Raw genomic sequence first — 18,197 nt, 5'->3', positions numbered from 1 at the left:
AGCCATTCTGACTGGCGTGTAATGGTACCTCATTGTGGTTTTGATTTGCATTTCTCTCACAATGAGTGATGTTGAGCATCTTTTCATGTGTTTGTTAGCCATCTGTATGTTCTCTTTGGAGAAATGTCTGTTTAGTTCTTTGGCCCATTTTTTGATTGGGTCATTTAATTTTCTGGAATTGAGCTGCAGGAGTTGCTTGTATATTTTTGAGATTAATCCTTTGTCTGTTTCTTCATTTGCTATTATTTTCTCCCATTCTGAAGGCTGTCTTTTCACCTTGCTTATAGTTTCCCTTGTTGTGCAAAAGCTTTTAAGTTTCATTAGGTCCCATTTGTTTATTTTTGCTTTTATTTCCATTATTCTGGGAGGTGGGTCATAGAGGATCTTGCTGTGATTTATGTCGGAGAGTGTTTTGCCTATGTTCTCCTCTAGGAGTTTTATAGTTTCTGGTCTTCATTTAGATTTTTAATTCATTTTGAGTTTATTTTTGTGTATGGTGTTAGAAAGTGTTCTCGTTTCATTCTTTTACAAGTGGTTGACCACTTTTCCCAGCACCACTTGTTAAAGAGGTTGTCTTTTTTCCACTGTATATTCTTGCCTCCTTTGTCAAAGATAAGGTGTCCATAGGTGCGTGGATTTATCTCTGGGCTTTCTATTTTGTTCCATTGATCTGTGTTTCTGTCTTTGTGCCAGTACCATACTGTTTTGATGACTGTGGCTTTTAGTAGAGCCTGAAGTCAGGCAGGTTGATTCCTCCAGTTCCCTTCTTCTTTCTCAAGATTGTTTTGGCTATTCGAGTTTTTTTTTGTATTTCCATACAAATTGTGAAATTATTTGTTCTAGTTCTGTGAAGAATACCGTTGGTAGCTTGATAGGGCTTGCATTGAATCTATAGATTCCTTTGGGTAGTATACTCATTTTCACAATGTTGATTCTTCCAATCCATGAACATGGTATATTTCTCCATCTATCTGTGTCATCCTTCTTTCATCAGTGTTTTATAGTTTTCTATATATAGGTATGTTGTTTCTTTAGGTAGATTTATTTCTAAGTATTTTATTCTTTTCATTGCAATGGTGAATGGAATTGTTTCCTTAATTTCTCTTTCTGTTTTCTCAGTGTATAGGAATGCAAGGGATTTCTGTGTGTTGATTTTATATCCTGCAACTTTACTATATTCACTGATTAGCTCTAGTTATTTTCTGGTGGCGTCTTTAGGGTTTTCTATGTAGAGGATCATGTCATCTGCAAACAGTGAGAGTTTTACCTCTTCTTTTCCTATCTGGATTCCTTTTATTTCTTTTTCTGCTCTGATTGCTGTGGCTAAAACTTCCAAAACTATGTTAAATAGTAGTGGTGAGAGTGAACACCCTTGTCTTGTTGCTGACTTTAGGGGAAATGCTTTCAATTTTTCACCACTGAGGATGATGTCTCCTGTGGGTTTATCATATATGGCTTTTATTATGTTGAGGCATGTTCCCTTTATTCCTGCTTTCTGGGGGTTTTTATCATAAATGGATGTTGAATTTTGTCAAAGGCATTCTCTGCATCTATTGAGATAATTTGGAGAAGGAAATGGCAACCAACTCCAGTATTCTTGCCTGGAGAGTCCCATGGACAGAGGAGCCTGGGGGGCTGCTGTCCATAGTGTGGTACAGAGTTGGACACGACTGAAGCAACTCAGCATGCATTCATGCATTGGAGAAGGAAATGGCAACCCACTCCAGTGTTCTTGCCTGGAGAATTCCAGGGGCAGAGGAGCCTGGTGGGCTGCCGTCTATGGGGTCACACATGAGTCGGACATGACTGAAGTGACTTAGCAGCAGCAGCAGCATTGAGATAATCATATGGTTTTTATCTTTCAGTTTGTTAATGTGGTGTATCACGTTGATTGATTTGTGAATATTGAAGAATCCTTGCATCCCTGGGATAAAGCCCACTTGGTCATGATGTATGATCTTTTTAATATGTGGTTGGATTCTGTTTGCTAGAATTTTGTTAAGGATTTTTGCATCAGTGATATTGGCCCGCAGTTCCCTTTTTTTGTGGCATCTTTCTGGTTTTGGAATTAGGGTGATGGTGGCCTCATAGAATGAGTTTGGAAGTTCACCTTTCTCTGCAATTTTCTGGAAGAGTTTGAGTAGGATAGGTGTTAGCTCTTCTCTAAATTTTTGGTAGAATTCAGCTGTGAAGCCGTCTGGTCCTGGGCTTTTGTTTGTTGTAATATTTCTGATTACAGTTTCTATTTCTGTGCTTGTGCTGTGTCTGTTAAGATTTTCTATTTCTTCCTGGTTCAGTTTTGGAAAGTTATACTTTTCTAAGAATTTGTCTATTTCTTCCAAGTTGCCCATTTTATTGGCATATAGTTGCTGATAGTATTCTCTTATGATCCTTTGTATTTGTGTGTTGTCTGTTGTGATTTCTCCATTTTCATTTCTAATTTTTTGATTTGATTCTACTCCTTTTTTTCTTGTTGAGTCTGGCTAATGGTTTGCCTATTTTATTTATCTTCTCAAAGAAGCAGCCTTTAGCTTTGTTGATTTTTGCTATGGTCTCCTTTGTTTCTTTTGCATTTATTTCTGCCCTAATTTTTAAGATTTCTTTCCTTCTACTAACCCTGGGGTGCTTCATTTCTTTTTTTCCTAGTTGCTTTAGGTGTAGAGTTAGGTTATTTATTTGATTTTTCTCTTGTTTCTTGAGGTAAGCTTGTATTGCTATGAACCTTCCCCTTAGCACTGCTTTTACTGAATCCATAGGTTTTGGGTTGTTGTGCTCTCATTTTCATTTGTTTCTATGCATATTTTGATTTCTTTTTTGATTTCTTCTGTGAATTGTTGACTATTCAGAAGCATATTGTTTAGCCTCCATATGTTTGTATTTTTAACAGTTTTTTTCCCTGTAGTTGACATCTAATCTTACCACATTGTGATCAGAAAAGATGCTTGGAATGATTTCATTTTTTTTTAAAATTTACCAAGGAGAGATTTATGGCCCAGGGTGTGATCAATTCTGGAGAAGCTTCCGTGTGCTCTCAAGAAAAAGGTGAAATTCATTGTTTTGGGGTGAAAGTCATATAGATATCAATCAGGTGTAACTGGTCCATTGTATCTTTTAAAGTTTGTGTTTCCTTGCTAATTTTCTGTTTAGTTGATCTATCCATAGGTGTGAGTGGGGTATTAAAGTCTCCCACTATTATTGTGTTAGTGTTAATTTCCCCTTTCATACTTGTTAGCATTTGCCTTACATATTGTGGAATATTGTGATCATTTTTACCATACATCAACATGAATTGGTTATAGACATGCATGTGTCCCCTCACTCCTTTTTTTGCTTAGAGGAATGCCTTTAACATTTCTTCCTAACCTGGTTTGGTGGTGCTGAACTCTTTCTACTTCTGCTTGTCTGCAAAATTATCACTTGTTTAAATCTGAATGAGACCTCTGTAGGGTAGAGCAGTCTTGGTTGTAACTTTTTTCCTTTCATCACTTTGAATATATTGTGCCAATCCCTTTTGGCCTGCAGAGTTTCTTCTGAAAAGTCAGACGATAGCTTTATGTGAGTTCCCTTGTATTATAGCACATTGCTTTTCCCTTGCTGCTTTTAAGATTCTTGTTTTAATTTTTCCCTTTAAATATAATGTGTCTTGGTGTGAACCTCTTTGTATTCATTTCATTTGGGATGCTCTGTGCTTTCTGGATCTGGTTGTCTGTTTCCTTTCCCAAGTTAGGGAAGTTTTCAAGAATTATTTCTTCAAATATGTTCTCTAACCCTTTATCTCTTCTTTCTGTGACCCACATAATGAAAATGTAGTATGTTGATGTTGTCTCAGAAGTCTCTTAAACAATTTCTCTCCTTTTTTAAAGTTCTTTTTTCTTTTTCCCCTTCAGCTTGTGTGATTTCTACTACGTGTCATCCAGATTGCTGATCCATTCCACTGTGTCATCTAATATATCATTGGCTCCTTCTAGTGTTTTTTTTTTTTTAATTCAAGTTATTATATTCTTTGAATGTATTGGATTCTCCTTTATATTTTCTAACCCTTTGTTGAAATTTTCACTGTGTTAACCCATTCATCTCATGAATTTGTTGAACATCTTTATGATGATTACTTTGAACTCTTTATCAGGTAGTTTGCTTATCTTCATTTCATTTAGCTCTTCTTCTTGGGTTTTATCTTGTTCCTTTGGAACAAATCCTTCTGTCACTTCATTTTGCCTAATTTGCTGTTTTTATTTCTATGTATTTGGTAGGCTGGTTATGTTTCTTAATCTTGGAGAAGTGACCTTATATAGGAGACGTCCTATGGAGCCCAGCAGCGTGCTCCCCTCAGGTCACCAGTGCTATATGTTCTAGGGGTGCCTCCTATGTGGGCTGCATGTGCCATTCTCTTGTGTCAGGGCTAAATACTGCGGGTGTGCTCGTGGGTAGGTCTTGATCCTGGTATGGTTAGCTATGAGGCCATGCCTTGTGTAGTGGCTGTGGGCATACTGAAATGTGGGGTAGGCTTCCCACATAGTTGGTTCTGTGGCCCAGGGGGGTTGGAGCTGCTGCTAGCCTACTGGTAGGTGGAGTTAGATATCCCTGTGATTGTTTGTGTGACTTGAGGGTACTTGGTGCTGGTGCCAACCTGTTTTTGGGTGAGGCTGAGTCCCCCGTGCAAACAGGCTGGTAGAAGAGTTCCAAAATAATGCTTCCCAGTGTTGGTGTTATCAGAATGAGGTATTCCAAATTGCTGCCACCACTGTCTCCATTCCCCAGGGTGAGTAGCAGTTGCCCTCTGTCTCTCCAGGAGTCTCTCCAAGATCAGCAAGTGGGTCTGACCCAGGCTCCTTTCAAACTACTGCTTCTATCCTGGGACTTTGGGTATGTGGGATTTTTTGTGTGCCTTTTAAGAGCAAGGTCTATTTCCTATAGCTTTCCAGCTCTTTCACCTTAAGTCCTGGTAGTTTTCAATGTTAGATGTTCTGTGAGCTCATCTTGCCAGTATAGGATCCCCAGGCTGGGGAGACTGACTTGGGAATCAGATCCCTTGCTCCTTGGGGCAAATTTCTATGATTGTTATATTCCTCCCCTTTGTGGGTCACTCACCTGAAGGTGTAGGTCCTGACTATACTGCCTCTGCCCCTCCCACACGTCTCATTGTGGTTCCTTCTTTATGTCTTTAGCTGTGGGAAAACTTTTCTATTAATCTTCAGCTCATTCTCAGAGATAGCTACTCTATAAGTAGTTGTAATTTTGCTGTGTCCATCAGAGATGAGATCAGGGTGTTCCTACTCTGTCATTTTTGCCACCCCTTTAAGCATTTTTTCTTATGCTTATTTCTACTTTTGGTTAAATATCCATTCAAACCTTTTGCTTATTATTTTATTGTGTTTTTTTCTTACTTTTGAGATTTTAGATCATTTAATGTAATCTAGATACAAATCCTTTATCAGACATGTGTTTTGCAATATTTTCTCTCAGTCAGTGGCCTGTCTTTTTATTCTCTTAACAATGATTTTTCTCAGAGAATACATTTTTAATTTTGTTGAAGTCCAACTTGTAATTTTTTTCTTTCATGTATAGTACTTTTGATGTCATATCTAAGAACTATTTGCTTAACTCAAAGTAATAAATATTTTCTCCTACATTTTCTTCTGAGATTTTTACAGTTTTGCATTTAGGTCTATGATCATTTTGAATTAAATTTTGTACATGTTGTGAGCTGTAGGTGTAGGTATGTCCAATTAGTCTATCACTGTTTGTTGAAGACTATATGTTCTCCACTGAATCACCATTGCTTTTTTGTGTAAAAATCAGTTGAGCATCTTTATGTGTCTGTCTATGTAGTTTGTTTTTTATTCTATTCCATTGGTTCATAGGTCTGTTCCTTTGGTTAATATCACACTGTCTTGACTACTATAGCATCATAGTATGTCTTAAAATCGGAAGTTTGAGTCCTTCAATTTTGTACTTTTTTCAGAATTGTTTTGGCTATTCTAGTTCCCTTACTTTACATATAAATTTTAGTGTTAGCTTGTCTATCTATACAAAAAACTTTAATTAAAATTAAAATCTTAATTAGGATTATATTAAATGTCTATCAGTTTTGGGGGTATTGACATATTAATTATACTGAATCTTCTGACCCATAAGCATAGTATGTGTCTCTATTTATTTAGGTCTTCCATGGCTTCTTCATCAATGTTTTATAAGTTTCAGCATATAGATATTATGTATGATTTGTTAGATATATATCTAGTTATTTACTTTTTTTGGAGTTATTGTGAATGGTATTGTGCTTTTGATTTTGGTTTCCCAATTGTGCAATGCTAGTATATAGGAATATAATAGATGTTTGTCCATTAATCTTGTGTGCTGTGAACTTGATAAACTTACTCATTAGTTCTAGGAGTTTCTGTAGATTCTTTATGTACACAATCATGACATCTGCAAATAGAGATAATTTTACTTCTTTTCCAATTAGAGTGACTTTTATTTCCTTTCTTAGCCCTATTTCATGTGTTAGGACTTTCCTATGATGTGGAATGACAGTGATAAGAGAGACTATATGAAGTTGTGGTTAACAAAGGAAAGAACTACTGGTAAACAGTGAAAATTTACCATATCAGTTTAGGTTGAAGGTCACAAATGTGTAGTCTCAGTTGTGTCATTTCTAATCAGTTGCAGTGAGTATTTATAACCAGTTGTATTATTTTTGTAGTAGTTCTCAGCAGCCTGAATATAGAAATGGAGAAGGCAGATGGCTGGATTGGATCTGGAGTTTAGATTTTTGCTGGCTAAAGCAATGATGTTAGGGTGAAAAGAATATTGCCGAGAGAGAGGTTGAAGTGTTAAGACTTGAAAGAGAAGGAAGTAACCCATGTAAAAAGTTTGTTTTTACTTATATTTTGGTATAATTCCTTTCAGTGTTTCCCTATATATATAGATATATTTTAATACTTAAAAATTTTAAATTAAAAATACTATTCTATAATATTTTCAAGGTCCATCCCATGTTGTAGCATGCATTTCTTTGGTTGCCAAATGGCATTCCATTGTACAGATATGCTGCATCTTGTTTATCTATTCATCAGTAGATGGATATTAGTGTTGTTTCCATTTTTGGGGTATTATGAATAGTGCTGCTGTGAGCATTCATGCAGGAGTTTTTTTTGGACATATGATTTTCACTTTTGTTGGTTATATACAAAGAAGTGGAATTGCTAGGGCATATGGTAATTTTAGACAGGAACAATGGACATGAACTTGGGCAAACTCTGGGAGATGGTGAGGGACAGAAAGGCCTGGTGTGCTGCGGTCCATGGGGTCAAAAAGAGTTGGACATGATTTGGCAACTGAACAACAATAATGGTAATTTTATGCTTAACATACTAAAGGACTTCCAAGCTGTTTTCCAAAGTGACTGTATCATTCTGTACTGCCACCAGAAGTGTATGAAGGTTCCAGTTTCTCCGAATCCTCACCAACACTTGTTATTATCTGTCTTCTGGATTATAGCCATCCTCTGTTGTTGTTGTTTAGTCACTAAGTCTTTTGCAACCCCATGGACTGTGGCCTACCAGGCTTCTCTGTCCATGGGATTGCCGAGGCAAGAATACTGGACTAGGTTGCCATTTCCTTCTCCAGGTGAGCTTCCTGACCCAGAAGTTGAACCTGTATTTAATGCATTGGCAAGTGGATTCTTTACTACCAGGAAATCCCATGGATGGAGAAGCCTGGTGGGGTATGGTCCATGGAGTTGCAAAAGCGTCAGATATGACTTAGCGACTGAACAACAATGACAATAGCCATTCTAGTGACTATTAAATGGTATCCTGTTGTTTTGACTTGCATTCCTTAATAGGAATAATTCCTTAATGATGTTAAGCATCTTTTCATGTGCTTATTGGTCACTTGTATGTGGAGAAATGTCTATTCAAATCCCTTGCTCATTAAAATATGTATCATCTTTTTACCATAGAATTGTAAGAGCTCTTTATATTGATGTATTCTGCATACAAATCTCCTATCAAATATTTGATTTACACGTTTTCTTCCAAAAGATCACATATTGTATGATTCCATGGAATCAAGGATTATATGGAATGTCCAGAGTAGGCAAATCTATAGAGATAGAAAATAGATTAGTGGTTTCCTAGAAGTGGGAGTGGAGGCATGGGGAATCACTGGTAATGAGTATGGGGTTTCTTTTGTAGGCAATGAAAATGTTCTAAAATTGATTGTGGAGATGGTTATATGACTATGAATATCCAAAAAACCACTGAATTGTACACTGTATGTGGTCAAATTACATGGTATGTGAACTATATCTCAGTAAACTTTTCAGAATTAAACTGCACTCATACAGCTTTTCTACATAATCTTATGAATTATTCTTCAAAATAATTACTTTTAACAGTACATATAGTTCACCATAATGATTTGGTAATTTATTTCACCATTCCTCTATTGTTAGATATTTAATTTTGTTTTCAATTTTCTGGTATTATAATAAATTGATGATGAATAGACATGCATATCTCTGATGACTTCATTAAAATTAAAATACATTTCTAAAATGTAGTTATCAGATAAAATTACATGAAATATTTAAGGTTCTTACATATGCTATATATTTTGCCCTCAAAAAATTATCTGTGAATTTAAACTTACATCATCAGCACCTATTCTTACCAACATTATAAAAATTGGCTTCTTAAAAAAAATTGGCTTCTTTAGTAGACAAAAATTAATATCTAGGGCTATTTTAATTTGCATTTCTTTCTACTCAAGTTGAGTAATTTTCATGTTTTTTTAACTTTTATTTTGTTGATTGTTCTCAACCTTTGCAGAATTTCTAACTGTTGTGTTGTTCCTTCTCTTACTGATTTGTAAGATCTTTGTAAATTGAGGATGATAAATTGTGTGTGTTACAAAAAAATTTCTGTGTTACATATTTTGCAAATGTTTCTCCAAATTTGACTTTTCATTTCAAAGAAAATATCACTGAGAATCAGTGTTTTTGTGTGCAAAAAATTATGGCAATAATTTCTTTTTTATGTATAAAAATTTGAGAAAAATGAAAAAAATATACTAGCATTTGTTAATCATAAGTTGTAAATAGAGAGGTACTCACTTTAACCTTTATACTTTAATTTTTAAAACTTTTCAAAAGAAAAACAAGAAAAACATATAAAATATTTAATAATTTAGAAATACATAACTTATTCAACCATTCTCCTATTGATAGACATTCAAGTTGTTTTCCATTTGGAGCTTTCACAAACATCACTGTAGTGATTATGTGTAATTCTTAATATCTTGATAAACTTTGAAATGATTGTACCATTCTGCCTTCTCGTGTTCCCAAACACTTTTCTATTATTATTAGAACATGACTCTGTTGTTCCCACAAAATTGATCAGTTAATTTATTTGAACAGGGTGCAATGGGAAAAGCATTGCTTACCTAGAGAATCATATCAAAAATGTATTTTATGGCTTCATATTTACCCGAGATATTACAAAAAAAAAGGGCATGGTCATATAAATTTTGAAAAAACTCATTCCACTTTTGGGGATTCACAAAATTCCTTAGCATATTATCGGTCTTGACAAGTACTGCACTAAAGACAAAGTTCCATGATGTGCATATAAGAAAATAAAGTTCAGTCAAGTAACTTCAGGGGGCTACTACAATCCCCTCTTGGAGAGTGACAAAACTTATTTGCATAAGTCCTATGGTAAAGATAACTCTCTAATATGGATGAATGGTTTCCTAAATTTATTTCACCAAATAACTTTTTCCTGTTAACATCTATTAGTATGTCAAAGAATACCCATAGTAAAATGCTAAAATAAGAAAATGAGGGAGATAAACACCATGGATAAGTGAAATCTAAGTACTAGTATCATACAAGTGTCAAACATTTCATTAGGACTTTGGATAAGAAGATAGATTTAATTCTTTCCTCTTTTAAACCTTTAATTATAAGTGAGGGTGCACAGTAAATATAGCAAATCAGGTGTTTAAATGTAGTACTATAGTAGAAAGGGCATAATTTGAAGTCAGACAGACCTCAGTCGCAATGTTAGGTTATTTACATAGTAGCTAGATAGGTGGTTTAACTTCTTTGGACTTCAGGTTTCTCATTAAAATGGGGATAATAACATTCACCTCAAAGAGTTGATGTGAGCATTAAATGAGATAACATATGTCAGGTACATAGCAAAGTGACTGGCATATAGAAAATCTTATATAGCACACAGGTTCACAGCAGGGTTCTTTAAGGTAAAGAAGTGAAGACCTGAGAGCCAACAGATTGATGGCCTCTGAATAATTGCCAGATTTTTCATGGGAATAGAATTAGAGGGTTATTAGATCAGTTTCAAGCTCCACGGTATTTTTTTTACTAAAAATTTTCTTTTGATACTAAATTACACTGAGTTTATTTACCTGTGAATGTTGCAAAGGGAAGGCTGTTTAGCTTTTCATTAGGTCAAAGAGAATCCCATGTGTAAGGCTGCCTACCACTGATGAACAAATTAATAACATTTTGGGAGAGTGGGAGTGTAGGGATTGTGCTTTTTGCTTGTTTATGGGTAAGAGTAGGTTGTTAACTGACATAATGGAGTCAGGCAAAAAAAAAAAAAAAAAACCTATTTGTAATCTTTTTCATTTCAGAGACCTGAAATGCAGCAGGACAAGAAGGAAAAAATCCAAACGAGATGTTTGACTGTTTCTGAATACCTTGGGGTCTTTTAGGCAAAGTGAATAGTGTGAGTTTGCAGGGAGTTAAGAGCATCTTTTTCAGTACACTACACAGGGAAAATATGTATAGAACTTCTGCTTATGTGCATAATAAAAGACAAAAGAATTTAACATCTTGTTTACCTGGTAAGAACTTACTCCTTTTCTAGTTCAGCTCCCCAGACTGCGTCTTAGCAGTCCAGGTATTTCTCTGTGTGCCTCCCTCAGAACACTGACCTGTTTGAGAGATGCAGGAGATGTAAAAGCTGCTATGTTTCTGTTTCCACGGCAAGAGATGATGATCCTTCTGGATAATCTGTAAGGTTGAAAAGTGAAGGTAAACAAATGTCCTTTCTCTTGTATGGCTGGGTATTCATTCATTGGCATACTTCCTTCTCAGGCAATCCCTGGAGGCAGCAGACATCTGCAAATATCTAAAGACTGATGTGCTATCTACTGAAGCACTTGCAACCAGCCTGAAATGTTGTGAAGTAATTAGCCTCCAACTAATAAAAAAATTAAAAAAAAAAAATAGGCGATATAGGCATGCATATAGCTGATTCATTTTTCTGTATAGCAGAAACTAACATTGTAAAGCAACTATGCTCCAATAAAAATAAAAAATAAAAAAACAACAACAACAAAAAAGAGTAGTCAGCCTGCTGTACTATGCACTAAGATTATTTTATTTGTCAGCATTATCTGATCTATAATAGTGGCTAGTATTTGACTTAACTAGCTGTGATGACAGCTAAACATAATTAGGCTTTAAGGGAATATTTCAGTCTTGCTACTAACAAAATTACTCTGTTTTGTTATTCCACTGGACATAAATTGAGATAGCTGTTACAGCACTTTAGGTGTTGGTGTGTTTTTAAAAAGGAATGATATATCTAGAAAATAAGAGGCTTTGGAATCAACAAGCAACATCATTTACAGTAGAGATGTCTTGTTTCCAATCCCCAGCCTATTGAGGAGCAAGTTCAGTTCAGTCACTCAGTTGTGTCCAACTCTTTGCCACCCCATGGACGCCAGGCCTCCCTGTCCATCACCAACTCCCGGAGCTTGCTCAAACTCATGTCTATCGAGTTGGTGATGCCATCCAACCATTTCATCCTCTGTCCTCCCCTTCTCCTCCTGCCCTCAATCTTCCCCAGCATCAGGGTCTTTTCCAATGAGTCAGTTCTTTGCATCAGGTGGCCAAAGTATTGGAGCTTCGCTTCAGCATCAATACTTCCAATGAATATTCAGGACTGATTTCCTTTAGGATTGACTGGTTGGATTTCCTTGCAGTCCAAGGGACTCTCAAGAGTCTTCTCCAACACCACAGTTCAAAAGCAGCGATTCTTCAGCACTCAGCTTTCTTTATAGTCCAACTCTCACATCCATACATGACTGAAAAAACTATAGCTTTGATAAACGGACCTTTGTCAGCAAAGTAATGTCTCTGCTTTTTAATATGCTATCTAGATTGGTCATAGCTTTACTTCAGAGGAGCAAGCATCTTTAAATTTCATGGCTGGAGTCACCATCTGCTGTGATTTTGGAGCCCGCAAAAATAAAGTCTGTAAGTGTTTCCATTGTTTCCCCATCTATTTGACATGAAGTGATGGGACCAGATGCCATGATCTTAGTTTTCTGAATGTTGAATTTTAAGTCAACTTTTTCACTCTCCTCTTTCATTTTCATCAAGATCTCTTTAGTTCCTCTTTGCTCTCTGCCATATGGGTGGTATCATCTGCATATCAGAGGTTATTGATATTTCTCCTGGCAATCTTGATTCTAACTTGTGCTTCATCCAGCCCGGCATTTCGCATGATGCACTCTGCATATAAGTTAAATAAGCAGGGTGACGATATACAGCCCTGATGTACTCCTTTCCCAATTTGGAACCAGTCTGTTGTTCCACGTCCAGTTCTAACTGTTGCTTCTTGACCTTCATACAGATGTCTCAGGAGGCAGGTAAGGTGGTCTGGTATCACCATCTCTTTAAGAATTGTACACAGTTCATTGTGATACACACAGTCAAAGGCTTTGGCATAGTCAATAAAGCAGACGTAGATGTTTTTCTGGAACTCTCTTACTTTTTCTATGATCCAAATGATGTTGGCAATTTGATCTCTGGAGCCAACTTGTGGAGCAAGATGGTGGAGTAGAAGGACATGCACTCATCTTCTCCTGTGAGAATTCCAAAGTTTCAACTCGCTGCTGAACAACCATTGACAGGAGAATGTTGGATCTCACCAAAAAATGATACCCCATGTCCAAGGGCAAAGGAGAAACCCAAGCAAGACTGTAGGAGGGGTGAAATCATATTTAGAATCAAACTCAATACCTGCCAGAGATGCTCAGAGGGCTCAAACAAAACCTTGTGTGCACCAGGACCCAGAGACCCCACAGAGACTGAGCCAGACCTGCTTTTGAGTGTTTGACTGTCTCCTGTGGAGGCATGGGTCAGCAGTGACCTGCTGCAGCGGCATGGGCTCTGGGTGCAATAGACCTGGGTCACACAGCATGTGGCATAAGCCCTCTTGGAGGAGGTCGCCATTAACCCCGCCATAGAGACACTGAGCAGACAACCCACAAACTGCAGAACAATAAAGAAATTCTCATATTGTTAAGAAAGTTCTAGGATCCACAACAGATTTCCCAACCTGGGGATCTGGCAAAGGGACTGAGAACCCCCAGGAATTTGACTTTGTAGGCCAGTGGGATTTGATTACAGAACTTACACAGGACTGGGGAAACAGACTCTTGGAGGGCACAAACAAAACCTTGTGCATATCAGGACCCAGGAGAAAGGAGCAATGATCCCACAAGAGACTGGCCCAGACTTGCCTGTGAGTGTCCAGGAGTCTCCGTAGACATGTGGGTCGACAGTGGCCTGATGCAGGGTCAGGGGCACTGAATAAAACAGTGCATGAACAAGACCTTTTAAAGGAGGTTGCCATTATCTTCATTACCCCTAATAGTTTTGTCTCAGGTCAAACAACAGGGAGGGAAGACAGTCCCACCCTTCAACAGAAAATTTGATTAAAGATTTACTGAGAATGGATCCACCCATGAACAAACCCCAGTTTCCCCCACTGTCAGTCTCTCTCAACAGGAAGCTTCCATGAGACTCTTATCCTTATCAGATGGAAGACAGGATGAAAATCACAATCACAGAAAACTAATCAAACTGATCACATGGACCACAGCCTTGTCTAACTCAAAGAAACTATGAGCCATGCCGTGTAGGGCTACTCAAGATGGCTGGGTCATAGTGGAGAGTTCTGACAAAATGTGGTCCACTGGAGAAGAGAATGGCAAGCCACTTTGGTATTCTTGCCTTGAGAACCCCATGAACAGTATGAAAAGGCAAAAAGATATGACACTGAAAGATGAACTCCCCAGGTCAGTAGATGCCCAATATGCTACTGGAGAAGAGTAGAGAAATAACTCCAGAAATAATGAAGAGACAGAGCCAAAGTGAAAACAATGCCCAGTTGTGGGTGTGACTGGTGATGGAAGTAAAGTTTGATGCTGTAAAAAGCAATATTGCATAGGAACCTGAAATGTTAGGTCTATGAATCAAGGTAAATTGGAAGTGGTCAAATGGCAGATGGCAAGAGTGAACATCGAAATTTTAGGAATCAGTGAACTAAAATGTACTGGAATGAGTGAGTTTAATTCAGATGACCATTATATCTACTACTGTGGGCAAGAATCCCTTAGAAGGAATGGAGTAAACCTCATAGTCAACAAAAGAGTCTGAAATGCAATACTTGGATGCAGTCTCAAAAATGACTGAATGATCTGTGTTTACTTCCAAGGCAAACCATTCAACATCATGGTAATCCAAGTCTATGCCCCAACCACTAATGCTGAAAAAGCTGAAGTTGAACAGTTCTATGAAGACCTACAACACCTTTTAGAATTAACACCAAAGAAGATGTCCTTTTCATCAAAGGGGACTGGAATGCAAAAATATGGAGTATTTGGATACTTGGAGTATCCAAGAGATACTTGGAGTAACAGGCAAGTTTGGCCTTGGAGTACAAAATGAAGCAGAGCAAAATTTAACAGAGTTTTGCCAAGAGAATGCACTGGTCATAGCAAACACCCTCTTCCAACAACACAAGAGAAGACTCTACACATGGCCATCATCAGATGGTCAATAGCAAAATCATATTGATTTCATTCTTTGCAGGCAAAGATGGAAAAGTTCTATACAGTCAGCAAAAACAAGACTGGGAGCTGACTGTGGCTCAGATCATGAAGTCCTTATTGCAAAATTCAGACTTAAATTGAAGAAAGTAGGGAAAACCACTAGACCATTCAGTTATGACCTAAATAAAGTCCCTTATGATTATACAGTGGAAGTGACAAATAGATTCAAAGGATTTGATCTGATAGACAGAATGCCTGAAGAACTTTGGACAGAGATTCATGACATTGTATAGGAGGCAGTGATCAAGACCATCCTCAAGAAAAAGAAACAATAAGGGGCAAAATGGTTGTCTGAGAAGGTCTTACAAATAGCTGAGAAAAGAAGAGAAGTGAAAGGCAAAGCAGAAAAGGAAAGATATACCCATTTGAATGCAGAATTCTAAAGAATAGCAAGGAGAGATAAGAAAACCTTCCTAAGTGATCAATGCAAAGAAATAGAGGAAAACAATAGAATGGTAAAGACTAGAGATCTCTTCTAGAAAATTAGAGATACCAAGGGAACATTTCATGCAAAGGTGGGCTCGATAAAGGACAGAAATGGTATGGACCTAACAGAAGCAGAAGATATTAAGAAGAAGTGGGAAAAATACACAGAAGAACTGTATAAAAAAGATCTTCTTGACCCAGATAACCATGATGGTGTGATCACTCACCAAGAGCCAGATATCCTGGAATGCGAAGTAGTGGGCCTTAGGAAGCATCACTAAGAACAAAGCTAGTGGAGGTGATGGAATTCCAGTTGAGTTATTTCAAATCCTAAAAGATGATGGTGTTACAGTGCTGCACTCAATATGCCAGCAAATTTGGAAAACTCTGCAGTGACCACAGGACTGGGAAAGATCAGTTTTCACTCCAATCCCAAAGAAATGCAATGTTAAGGAATGTTCCAACTACTGCACAATTGCACTCATCTCACACTCTAGCAAAGTAATGCTCAAAATTCTCCAAGCCAGGCTTAAATAGTATGTGTACTGAGAACTTCCAGATGTTCAAGCTGGGTTTAGAAAAGGCAGAATAACCAGAGATCAAATTGCCAACATCTGTTTGATCATTTAAGGAGCAAAGTATACTCTGAATCAGCTTGCTTAATGTACAGATAATCACTTTCTTTACATTCCCTACATAATAATGTACTTGGCACTTTGAGATTAAAAAAAAGTTGACAGTGGTTGTCCCTTACATTCCCTTACAGCTCTCTTTTATGAACTTAATGTGCCTTCATAGTGCTCTCATAAGTGTAAGGTCTGGGTCCCAGAAAATAGAGGACAGCCAGAGTGGGTTACCCCTGCACAGTAGGATGGCAACTTCTCATTCCACTAAATTAACCAGGCAGATTCCAAAGACAAATCTGCTTTCTTCCAGGAAGAGTGGAACAGTAAAAAGTGGCTCTGCTAATGTCTGTCTTTGGAATCATGTGTCTATGGTGGGCACAGCATTCTGTCTTATTTGGAATCCCAGACCTAGGATATTCTTGCCTGTAAGTCTGAACAGAAAGCAGATGTATTGACCCAGCTCTTCAGTGAAGGATATACAGAGAATTACTCATGTTTGTCAAACAGCTCCAAAGAGAAAAAGAGGCAGCAAGTGCTTGAGCATACATCTCATGTTACCTATACAGTTCTATCAAGAAAGCAATTGATCAATGTAAAAGGCAATTCTGGAACTTCAATGCACTATTTGCCTTGACGTTTCTGATGGTTGACTGTCTCAGAACTTTTTAGGTATCAATTGGCAGTGTACCTTTTCAGACACTGGCTTTTAGTATTCTGCTAGATGGGTTTCTTTTACTATTTACCATTGCAATCCACACTTGATTTGGCCAGAGAAATTCCTTCCTACAATCATTTGAATTAAAATCAGGCTTGCAGACATTGAAACTTGAGCTAGGAAACTCAAATATCATCTTCCTCCATAGTTTCATTCCCATAGGAGATTAAGTTAAGGCTGCAAAGGGTCATTGCCAGGTGAGGACTAAATTGAAAGAATGCAGATACTTCAAAAAATCAGGCTCTGCATAATAGAAGACAAATGCAGAATGTAGGAAAAGAATTTACTTTCTTCTTCTCCCATCTACACATATACTGCTTTTACTACCCCTACCTGCTCTTGCTGCCTATGCTGTAGTGATTTTACCGTTATTCAATAAATGTTTACTTGAACCAAGAATGATGTCATTTTTGTCTTAGTGTATGCTGGCCCAGCTGTTTCTCTTCCTGCCTCATCCTAGATCTCCTCCCTTCCTTTAAAACCCTATGATCCCACATAAACCTTTGTTACTATGGGAAGTGACCACAAGAGAATATGTGTACTTTTTCATACCCATTGGTTTTGAGAGATTGGGCAGAGTAGGGAAATGAACATAATGTCGCGTCTCCAAGAACATAGGTTGAGTTATGACCGCTTAATTGCCTTACATAAGTGACTTTACCTCCCTAGCTTCAACTTTTTCATCTGTAAAATAGGGCAATACTCTCTCATTCACTGTATTTTTGTAAGCTTCTTCTCTGAATTATGAGTGTCCTCAAAGGTTTTATTATTTACCCTCTAAATATCTCTTTTCCATTCATTTCCTTGTCCACCTGAATTCATTTGAATGTTGCGTTTGTGTGTGTGTTTAGTTGCTTCAGTCATGTCCAACTCTGTGTGACTCTATGGACTGTAGACCACCAGGCTCTTCTGTCCATGGAATTCCCAAGGCAAGAATACTGGAGTGGGTTTCCATGCCCTCCTCCAGGGAATCTTCCTAAGCTAAGGATCAAACCCATGTCTCTTATGTCTCCTGCATTGGTAGGTGTGTTCTTTACCTCTAGTGCCACCTTGCTGCTACTGCTGTTAAGTCGCTTCAGTTGTGTCCGACTCTGTGCGACCCCATAAACGGCAGCCCACAAGGCTCCCCCATCCCTGGAATTCTCCAGGCAATAACACTGGAGTGGGTTGCCATTTCCTTCTCCAATGCATGAAAGTGAAAAGTGAAAGTGAAGTCGCTCAGTCATGTCTGACTCTTAGCAACCCCATGGACGGCAGCCTACCAGGCTCCTCCGTCCGTGGGATTTTCCAGGCAAGAGTACTGGAGTGGGTTGCCATTCCCTTCTCCAAGTGCCACCTTCAGTTCAGTTCAGCTCAGTCGCTCAGTCGTGTCTGAATCTTTGCGACCCCATGAATCGCAGCACGCCAGGTCTCCTTGTCCATCACAAACTCCTGGAGTTTACTCAAACTCATGCCCATTGAGTCGGTGATGTCATCCATCCATCTCA

General features: G+C 37.8%; 1 protein-coding gene across 3 annotated transcripts in view; it reads right to left on the bottom strand.

Annotated features, from left to right (window-relative positions):
* Window positions 1-18,197, bottom strand: part of ZDHHC15 (zinc finger DHHC-type palmitoyltransferase 15) — a 143,192-nt gene that overhangs the window by 21,873 nt on the left and 103,122 nt on the right. The window contains exon 11 of one of the 3 annotated variants that reach the window (XM_043897173.1): window positions 10,969-11,047. The exons of the other annotated variants lie outside the window; for them this stretch is intronic. Within the exon in view, the coding sequence (XP_043753108.1) occupies window positions 11,001-11,047 (47 nt within the window). The 3' untranslated portion in view covers window positions 10,969-11,000. The remainder of the gene's footprint in view (window positions 1-10,968; window positions 11,048-18,197) is intronic. 3 annotated transcript variants of the gene reach the window in all.

Source organism: Cervus elaphus, chromosome X (assembly GCF_910594005.1).
Source record: "Cervus elaphus chromosome X, mCerEla1.1, whole genome shotgun sequence".
In the NCBI taxonomy this organism is placed as follows: Eukaryota; Metazoa; Chordata; class Mammalia; order Artiodactyla; family Cervidae; genus Cervus; species Cervus elaphus.
This window is presented reverse-complemented; position numbering and strand designations above follow the sequence as displayed.